Consider the following 9,779-nt stretch of genomic DNA (forward strand, 5'->3'; position numbering starts at 1 on the left):
CCAAACTGCTAGGATTACAGACATGAGCCACCGCACCCAGCCGTATGTTGCATTTGGGCACTGGGGTCTATAAAGGTCCAACCCCATCCCCCTCCCCTGGGGCATCATCCTGGGTCGAGTCCTGTGTGACCAGAATATACCAGAATCATCTTGCTTCAGGCATGTGCTGCTTGGGTTTCTCCGTGTGTCTCTGTACCTTGTAGGTCTCCACACGCATCCACTCAGCGTGTCCTCTGACCATACATTGGAATCGCATCACACACCGGAGCACGCTGGATCAGTGTGTGTTTTGAATCATAACCGTGAGCACTTGTGTTCGAGTCAACAGGTGCCACAATGTTTGTGCATTTCTCTAGATGCTGGGTGATTGGAGGCTGCTATAGGTATGTCCCTAAATGTTGTGTGTCTGCACATATCGGGTTTCATTCCAAGGGTGTGTAGTGTTTAGGAAACTGGGACTGCACCGTGTTTCTGTAGATGTGTGGTGTGTGGCGTCAGGGTGTCAGTATTTTAATATGTATTATGTGTTTGTGTAACACCTGATGTATGTTGTGTTTGTGTGGCCACAGATGTGCATCATCCCATTTGTGGTGTTTGAGTGAGGCTCTTTGTGTCGGAGAAAGTTGTGACAACTTTGAGTGTAATATTTGTGCCTGTGTGTGGACGGTGTTTGTGTGGCTGTGTGTGCCACGGGACGCTGCCTGCTTGCTAAGTGCTGGTGTGTGTCACACCATGTGTGTGGTGTCTGGGTGTGGCTGTGGGTTTCAGAGCTTGCTGGGAGTTGTGAGTCACTCTGTGTAGGTTGTGGTGTGTGCCCTGGTGTGTGAGTCTCTGTCTTGGGCCGTGGAGTGTCCTTCGGTGTCTGGGTGTGGTGAGTGGAGGTGTGTGTCACAAGGTACAGACCATTGTGTGTGACAAAGCCCGTCGTGTGTCGGTGTGTGTCTTTACCCACGTGGATGGACGTCTCTTTCTTGCTCTGCCCCAAGACATACCCTAGCCCCTCCTTATTCTCAAAAGGGGGAGCTGGGGAGCCTCCCCCTACCCTGGGGCCTCCCCTGCCCCTCCCCGCCCTGCCTGGCCGCCACCACTCCCCAGAGGGCACAGGGCTCTGCTGTGCCTCAGAGCAAAAGTCCCAGAGCCAGCAGAGCAGGCTGACGACCTGCAAGCCACAGTGGCTGCCCTGTGCGTGCTGCGAGGTGGGGGACCCTGGGCAGGAAGCTGGCTGAGCCCCAAGACCCCGGGGGCCATGGGCGGGGATCTGGTGCTTGGCCTGGGGGCCCTGAGACTCCGAAAGCGCTTGTTGGAGCAGGAGAAGTCTCTGGCCGGCTGGGCGCTGGTGCTGGCGGGAACTGGCATCGGACTCATGGTGCTGCATGCAGAGATGCTGTGGTTCGGGGGGTGCTCGGTGAGTGGGGCATGGTGGCTGGGAGCTGGGACTCCTAGTTCTAAGGGTGGAGGGGCTGGGGGTCAGGACTCCTGGGTCTGAGGGAGGAGGGGCTGAGAGTCAGGATTCCTGGGTCTGAGGGAGGAGGGACTGGGGGCTTGGACTCCTGGGTCTGAGGAAGGAGGGGCTGAGGGGCAAGACTCCTGGGTCTGAGGGAGGAGGGGCTGGGGGCTTAAACTCCTGGGTCTGAGGGAGGAGGGGCTGAGGGTCAGGACTCCTGGGTCTGAGGGAGGAGGGGCTGATGGTCTGGACTCCTGGATCTGAGGGAGGAGGGACTGGGGGTCAGGACTCCTGGATCTGAGGGAGGAGGGACTGGGGGTCAGGACTCCTGGATCTGAGGGAGGAAGGCTTGGGGGCCTAGACTCTTGGGTCTGAGAGAGGATGGGCTTTGGCTGGGACTCCTGGGTGCTCCCAGGAGAGAGTTAGTTGTTGGGGACCTCTGCAAAAGGAAGGGAATATTTGTTTCAGTGTGTCAGTCTTTAAAGATGTTGCCATTAGATAGCTGGAGGTCCAGGACCCCTGGAGGCCAGAGGGTGGCTGATCAGACACTCAAGTCCCCCAAGAGCCAATAAGGGGAGAGGTAGCCCCAGGTTTGGTGAAGGGAGGGTGGAGGAAAGACAAAGTTCTTCCAGTAGGCGGCAGCTCTTTGGTCCTTATCTAACCTCTAATGTTTACCCAGTGCCTTAGATGCGAAGGACGGAAAAAACTGCCTGGGGGTGGGGATAGGAAATGGGAAACGAACTTCTCCCCTGACCTGCCTCCCCATCCCACCCCAACCCAGTCTCCGTGTTAACAAGCTCGATTTCTCCCCAAATCTGCATATGCTAATTAGTCAGGGAAATAGTGGTGAGGTAGGCTCACAGTGGCCTGGACTCCTAGGTACCAGGGAAGGAGGGGGCTGGGTCCTGGATTCCTGAGTCTTAAGGAGAAGGGGGGTTTGAATGTCTTTGGGGAAGAGGGGCTGACTCTGAGGATCGTGGTGAGTAGGGAGGAAAGGGGAAAGCGGGGTCAGGACAGGTCTCAGCAGGCTGCCGTCACATTCCAGCCCTGGTCAGGCCGGTGATGGGGCAGATGAAGGACAAGGGTTGGAATAAGTGGCTTGAGGGGAGAACAGACTTACTCAACAGGAAAGGAGGGGCTGGAGACCTCTCTGGCGGAAGGGTTGTGGAACTGGGCTGGTAGAGCCAGGAGCGGACACTGAGTTGAAGTTTGGGTAGATTCCTGAGGGTCTGATGTTCCGACTCGGATCTGGAGGGGGTGGTGGGCAGCTCTGAAGTGACCAGGAGTCACATGGAGGGTCAGACAGGCAGCTTCCTCTGGCCGGCGGCGGGCACTGAGGGGGTGGGGCCGCCGAAGTCCATGCCAACAGGAAGCATGGCTGGGGCCTGCCCGCCGCTCCCACGCCAAAGCACCGCACCCAGCAGCCAAGGTGGGAACACAGTGACCCTGGCAGATGGGAAGAGTCGGGGTCCATCCTACCCCACTTCCCCCTCTGCTTTCTCACCCCTCATTTCCTCCTTCCCTCCACCATGGCCAGGTCAGCACCTCTATCAGTAGGACCTTGGGGAAGCTCTTCCAACCCTCTGAACCTCAATTTCCCCATCTGTAAATTAGGGTGAGGGTTCAAATACATGACCCTAAGGGTCACCCTTCACCCTTTTTAATTTATTTTTTGTAGAGATGGGATCTTGCTTTGTTGCCCAGGCTGGTCTTGAACTCCTGGACTCAAGCAATCCCCCTCCCTCAAAGTGCTGGGATTACAGGCCTGAGCCATAGCTCCTCAGTCCCCTTTTGAGGTCTCTCTTAATAACATCCATGGCCCCTCACCACCTCCATCTCAATCTAATGAGCTCATTTCTGCAAAGGACCCAGACACCTGCTCCCCAAGGGGAGGGGCTGGCAGAGAGGCAGGTGCCAAACCCTAGGGAGTCCAAGGGAACCAGATAGAGATATCCAAAAGCACCAGGTGGGGTGGAGGAGGAAGGATGGCGAGAGGTACAGAGAGAGAGAGAGACACACAGAGATACAGGGAGAGAGAGAGAGATAGAGAGATGGAGACAAAGATGCAGAAACAGAAAGGACAAATAGGGCTATCAAGCTACTGAGAAATCCACCAGTAAGAGACACACATGGTGTTAAAAAAGACAATAGAAACAGAGACCCTCAAAACACAGAGAGAGACAGAAACAACCATCCCTGGAGACAGGGAAATTCAGAGAACAGAGCACAGGCCCAAGTGCAGACAGGTCTGGGATTTGGGGGAAGGGGAACTGGAAAAGTAGAGACCACCAGAGAAGCGAATTGCAGTGTGAGGAGGGGGCTTGTTGTCTAGTGGTGTGGGGGGTTGAGACAGACTGAAGGAGGCAGGGAACCAGGGAGCCATAGAAGGTGGGGGAAGGCTGGTGACAACAGCACTATTGTTCTGGTAGGGGGTTGGGGAGCAGGCCCCTGGGGCAGGAAACTGGCCCTCTTCCCCTGCTCAGAGGCGGGGTGCTGGCCCAGCCAGGGGAGCTGGCAGCCCTCTTAGGAGAAACAGGTGCAATGGTTTGTAAGGATGCCCACATGGACCCCTCCCCCTGCAAATACCCACCAGGCAGGGACCAACCCCTCTTAGGAAATCCAACAGTCCCAGTCCCCTCTAAATCCCTCTCTCCAGAATTCTAGATTCCTCCAAGGTTGTGCCACACAAAGAGAGGAAAAAAAAAAAAAGCAACAACTGCTCCGTGGTTTCTGGAGGCCCTGTGCTTCCGGCCAGATCTGCCCTGGGCTTAGAGCCAGAAGAGAGGGGCGGGGGTGGGAGTGGGGAGCTGCAGGGAGGCAGAACTGAGGGGGCTGTCTCAGAGCTGAGGCTGGGGTCTCAGGGACTCAGCCCTCTGGATGAGAGCAGGGAAGGGTGTGATTCAGTCTTTGAGGACTGAATGATAGTTTCTACATTCTTCCAGATTTGGGGTTGGGGATGGTTGAAGTTGGTTTCTAGGGCAACACCAGCTGGGTAGGAAGGGAAGGGGAGGGGGCACTCTCTAGAAGCTAGATGTCTTTTTCTAGACACCACACACACACACACACACACACACACACACACTCCTGCAGAACTATTTTTGATGGGAAACAGGACAGGAATAAGAAGGAATGTGAGTTTCAAGGTCCCCCTTCATGGATATGGGTCTTGGGAGAAGAGCTGAGGAAGAGGGTAGACACCAGCATCTGAACAGGGTTGTCCTGTTGGAGAGAAATAGAGCATTCCTGGGGACCAGATGACAGTGTTTTTTTGTTTGTTTTTGTTTGCTTGCTTGCTTGTTTCAAGACGGAGACTCACTCTGTTGCCCAGGCTGGAGTGCAGTGGCGCGATCTCTCAGCTCACTGCAACTTCCACCTCCTGGGTTCAAGAGATTCTGGTTCCTCAGCCTCCCAAGTAGCTGGGATTACACACCTAGCTAATTTTTGTATTTTTAGTAGAGACTGGGTTTCACCATGTTGGCCGGGGGTCTCAAACTCCCGACCTCAGGTGATCGCCTGCCTCGGCCTCCCAGAGTGTTGGGATTATAGGTGTGAGCCACCGCGCTGGGCCCAGATGATGGTTTGGAGACTTCCCCAGAACCAATACATCAAGAGGGACTGGCTTGTGGGGGAAGGAGGCTAGGAAAATTGGGAATCGAAAAAAAAAATGGTGGTTTTGAAGGAAAGGTGGAGCGCCAGGTGGAGGGGGACCTGGGATCTCACATTCCTTTTTCTGTCCCTCCTGACAGTGGGCGCTCTACCTGTTCCTGGTTAAATGCATGATCAGCATTTCCACCTTCTTACTCCTCTGCCTCATCGTGGCCTTTCACGCCAAAGAGGTCCAGGTAGGGCAGGCCCTGCCCCTAAGCCTTGCTCGCCACAACCCCCTCAGTGCCCTGTCAGCTCATACTTTCCACCCTCCTCCTCCTCCTGATCTGAGTAATGAAGTTCCTCTGCCCCAGATGCTGAGTCCACACCCTCACCCACCCAGATGGGATGAACCACGAGCAGACAGGCAGAGCCTCCCCAGCCAGCCCTGCTCTTCCCCTGTAGCCCCTGGTCCCCCCTTGCACACTCACAGGTGCTGAGAGCGAACCTGCAGCCCTGCTTCTGCCCCCAGACCTCTGTCCACTCTGCTCCCAGGCAACCTCAGCCTCCCAGATCTCTGTGCTCCAACATCGCATCCCCAATCCAGTCCCCATGCAACCTAAGGTCCCAGAGGTGCCCACTCCTTTCCTTTTTTTTTTTTTTTGGCCTGTTGTCCAGGCTGGAGTGGAGTGGCACGATCTCTGCTCACTGCAACCTCCACCTCCTGGGTTCAAGCAATTCTCATGCCTCAGCCTCCCAAGTAGCTGAGACTGCAGGCAGATGCCACCACGCCCAGCTAATTTTTTTGTATTTTAGTAGAAACGGGGTTTCACTATGTTGCCCAGGCTGGCCTCCAACAAATGAGCTCTAGCAATCTGCCTACCTTGTCCTCCCAAAGTGCTAGGATTACAGGCTTGAGCCACTGCACCTGGCCTGGTCCTAGGGGTGCCCACTCCTAATCACCCTATCTCTGTGCCAATAACCTCCCTCTTGCCCCAGACCCAGGAATTCTCCCCATCCATACTCCACCTTGGGTCTCACCCAAACACATCCCATCCCCCACTGCCCCATTGTCCCAGATGCTGTTGCTCCATTCCCTTTCCCCTCTTCCGCCTCTCCTATCATAACTTTGCATGTAAAATGGGGATTATCAGTCATGTGTGGCAATTCTCTAAGCAGTGCCTGGCATATAAGAGGTGCTCAGTAAATGGTGCACATTATCATCTTATCATAGAGTAGTCAAATGGCCTGTAGCCCAGTGTGCCATTGCCCATGGGAGGGACCTGGACCTCAGTTTCCATATCTGTAAAATGGGGGCAATAACAATATCAGTCTCACTGGGCTGTGAGCATTTACTAAGTCACAACATGTAAATGGGATAGAGCAGTGCCTGGCATATCCACAGTGCCCAGTACATGCTGATTTTGCTATTGTTATTGTTTTGTTTTGTTTTTGTTTATTTTGAGATGGAATCTCACTCTGTCACCCAGGCTGGAGTGCAGTGGCGTGATCTCGGCTCACTGCAACCTCTGCCTCCCGGGTTCAAGTGATTCTCCTACCTCACACTCCCCAGAAGCTGGGACTATAGGTGTGCGCCACCATGCCCTGCTTATTTTTGTATTTTTCAGTAGAGATGGGGTTTCATCATGTTGGCCAGGCTTATCTCGAACTCCTGACCTCAAGTGTGCCATCCACCTCAGCCTCCCAAAGTGCTGGGATTACAGGCGTAAGCCATCTCGCCCAGCCCAAGGCTTTGTTATTGCTGATATTATTATTACAGTTATTACGCGTGTCAACCGAAACAGAAGTAGGAGCGAGCTCCAGGCACGTGGAATGCAAGCTCTAGGGAGGCAGGGGGGTCTGTTTGGTTCACTGTGTATCCTTAGCACATAGAACAATGCCAGGCACACAGTCGGCGCTCAGTCAGTGTTCAAAGGCTGGAAGTGGGCTGAAACTAGTGGGGTGGACGGTGGGGAAGGAGGAGAAAGTGGAGAGATGTCTTCCACAAGTCCTGTCCTGCTGCCTCCCTATTCCTCTCCAGTCCTGCGCTATCTCCCTCCCTCCCGGCCAGGCGGGCACACCCCACTTATCTCAGGGCGCAGGCGGGCGCGGACCGCCGCCTGACCTGCGCCTGACCTGCGCCTGACCCCTCCCTTCTTGGCCCCTTCCCGGCAGCTGTTCATGACCGACAACGGGCTGCGGGACTGGCGCGTGGCGCTGACTGGGCGGCAGGCGGCGCAGATCGTGCTGGAGCTGGTGGTGTGCGGGCTGCACCCGGCGCCCATGCGGGGCCCGCCGTGCGCGCAGGATTTAGGGGCGCCGCTGACCTCCCCGCAGCCCTGGCCGGGATTCCTGGGCCAAGGGGAAGCGCTGCTGTCCCTGGCCATGCTGCTGCGTCTCTACCTGGTGCCCCGCGCCGTGCTCCTGCGCAGCGGCGTCCTGCTCAACGCTTCCTACCGCAGCATCGGCGCTCTCAATCAAGTCCGCTTCCGCCACTGGTTCGTGGCCAAGCTTTACATGAACACGCACCCCGGCCGCCTGCTGCTCGGCCTCACGCTTGGCCTCTGGCTGACCACCGCCTGGGTGCTGTCCGTGGCCGAGAGGTGAGGGTGTTGGAGGCATAAATGTGCAGGGGAGGGATCCCCGGACAGCCGCATTGGCCGTCTTGTGCCGCGGTGCAGGTTGAGGCCCCCTAGAACCAAGCAGAGGACAAAGTTCACACTTTGACCCCTTCTCCTCTTGCTGGCTGCAATTTGCCCACACTGCCATCAACTGGGGTGAGAGGAACCAACAGACAAGCCCCCAGCCAATCCTCCCATGTGCAGCCTTCAGTCTCCCCAAAGGCACACACAGACCCTAAAAAGCCCTTCCCTTCCGGCTCCTGGACTTCTACTGCCTCAGGTTTCCGGGTCATCTGTTCGGTCTCCAAACCTGTCTCTGGGACCTGCCTAAAGGGTTGCCTCTGCCTTGGAGGAAGGGGACGTATTTTCCCAATTAGCACAGAATGCACTGCAGGTGGGTGCTTTCTGTGACCCTAGGAAGGGGATGATTTGGAGCTTCTCTGGAAAACAATTCCATGCAGGGAATTGGAACTAGATCCTGGTTGCCCCCTGGATACTGTGTAACCCGATGCCGTGCCTCAATTTCTATCCCTTACAGAGAAAGAGGTTGGGAGTGATCTCAGCCAGGGGTTCTCAAAGGGTGGTTTCAGGACCAGCAGCATCACCTGAAAACTTGCAAATGAAAACTCTCAGGTCCCTTCCAGACCTGCTGAATCCTGGAGGGTGGGACCGGCAATCCGCTTTAGTAAGCCCTCCAGGTGATTACATGGCCCAACCAAGGTTGAGAACCTCTGGTCTAGTGTATGTGGCAAAGATCCTTGAGGGCAGGAGGAGAACGAGAAGATCTGGCTTTGGATCTCTCCTCTCTGAAGCCTCAGTGTCCTCATCTGAAAAACGGGTGTCACATTCCACCATCGTAGTCTCCCTGGCAGTTCTTTTTTTTTGAGATGGAGTCTCAATTATCTCGGCTAGAGTGCAGTGGCACAAACTCTGCTTCCTGCAACCTCTGCCTCCCTGCTTCAAGCGATTCTCGTGCCTTAGCCTCCCGAGTGGCTGGGATTATGGGTGTGCACCACCATAGCTGACTAATTTTTGTATTTTTAGTAGAGACCATGTCACCATGTTGCCCAGGCTGGTTTTGAACTCCTGATTTCAAGTGATCCTCCTGCCTCGGCCTCCCAAAGTGCTAGGATTACCATGCCCGGCCTCTGTCATGATTTTTTTTTTTTTTCTTTTTGAGACGGAGTCTTGTTCTGTCGCCCAGGCTGGAGTGCAGTGGTGCGATCTTGGCTCACTGCAAGCTCCGCCTCCCAGGTTCATGCCATTCTCCGGCCTCAGCCTCCCCAGTAGCTGGGACTACAGGCGCCCGCCACCTCGCCCGGCTAATTTTTTGTATTTTTAGTAGAGACAGGATTTCACTGTGTTAGCCAAGATGGTCTTGATCTCCTGACCTCATGATCTGCCCGCCTCAGCCTCCAAAAGTGCTGGGATTACAGGCGTGAGCCACTGCACCCGGCCCTCTGTCATGATTTTAAACTCCTTCACCTCCCAGGATCTTAGTTTTCCCAACTGGGAAATTGGTCAGAATCAGGACTGATGAATGATCCCCCTACCATGTTTCTCATCTGAATGATGGGAGAATGGGGAGGAAGTCAAAGTTCCAAATTCCAAGGCAGAAGTCCTGAAACTAGAATGTACTTGGGAATGAGGGGAGTGGGGTTTGTAAACAGTGCAGATTCCATCTTCGCTCCTAGAAACTCTAACCTGGTGGGTCTGGGGTGTCTGGGGCCCTCATGAATGAAGTTTTCCCTGCTTATCTTGCAGCAAGGGGCCTGTGGACAAAGTTAGACAAATCTCAATGCTTCAACCCCTTCCATGGCTGGACTTAAATGTCTCCTTCTGGCTGGGCACGGTGGCTCAAGCCTGTAGTCCCAGCACTTTGGGAAGCCGAGACAGGCGGATCACGAGGTCAGGAGATCGAGACCATCCTGGCTAACATGGTGAAACCCTGTCTGTACTAAAAAATATAAAAAACTAGCCGGTCGTGGTGGCGGGCGCCTGTAGTCCCAGCTACTCGGGAGGCTGAGGCAGGAGAATGCTGTAAACCCGGGAGGCGGAGCTTGCAGTGGGCTGAGATCTGACCACTGCACTCCAGCCTGGGCGACACAGCAAGACTCTGTCTCAAAAAA

At 55.1% G+C, this 9,779-nt stretch overlaps 1 protein-coding gene across 6 annotated transcripts in view; it reads left to right on the forward strand.

Moving 5' to 3' along the window:
* The first annotated feature begins 265 nt into the window (after positions 1–265).
* The window catches only part of KCNN4 (potassium calcium-activated channel subfamily N member 4), a 16,581-nt gene continuing 7,067 nt past the window's right edge, over positions 266–9,779 (forward strand). For 2 of the 6 annotated variants that reach the window (XM_017885906.1, XM_017885905.1), the window contains exons 1-3: positions 266–1,405; positions 5,191–5,286; positions 7,205–7,632. In XM_017885906.1, coding sequence (XP_017741395.1) covers positions 1,247–1,405; positions 5,191–5,286; positions 7,205–7,632 — 683 coding nt within the window. In that variant the 5' untranslated portion in view covers positions 266–1,246. The remainder of the gene's footprint in view (positions 1,406–5,190; positions 5,287–7,204; positions 7,633–9,779) is intronic. The other 4 variants (XM_017885909.1, XM_017885910.1, XM_017885907.1 and 1 more) reach the window with 3 other exon arrangements.

This window comes from Rhinopithecus bieti, unplaced genomic scaffold (assembly GCF_001698545.2).
Source record: "Rhinopithecus bieti isolate Rb0 unplaced genomic scaffold, ASM169854v2 scaffold_15643, whole genome shotgun sequence".
Classification (NCBI taxonomy): domain Eukaryota; kingdom Metazoa; phylum Chordata; class Mammalia; order Primates; family Cercopithecidae; genus Rhinopithecus; species Rhinopithecus bieti.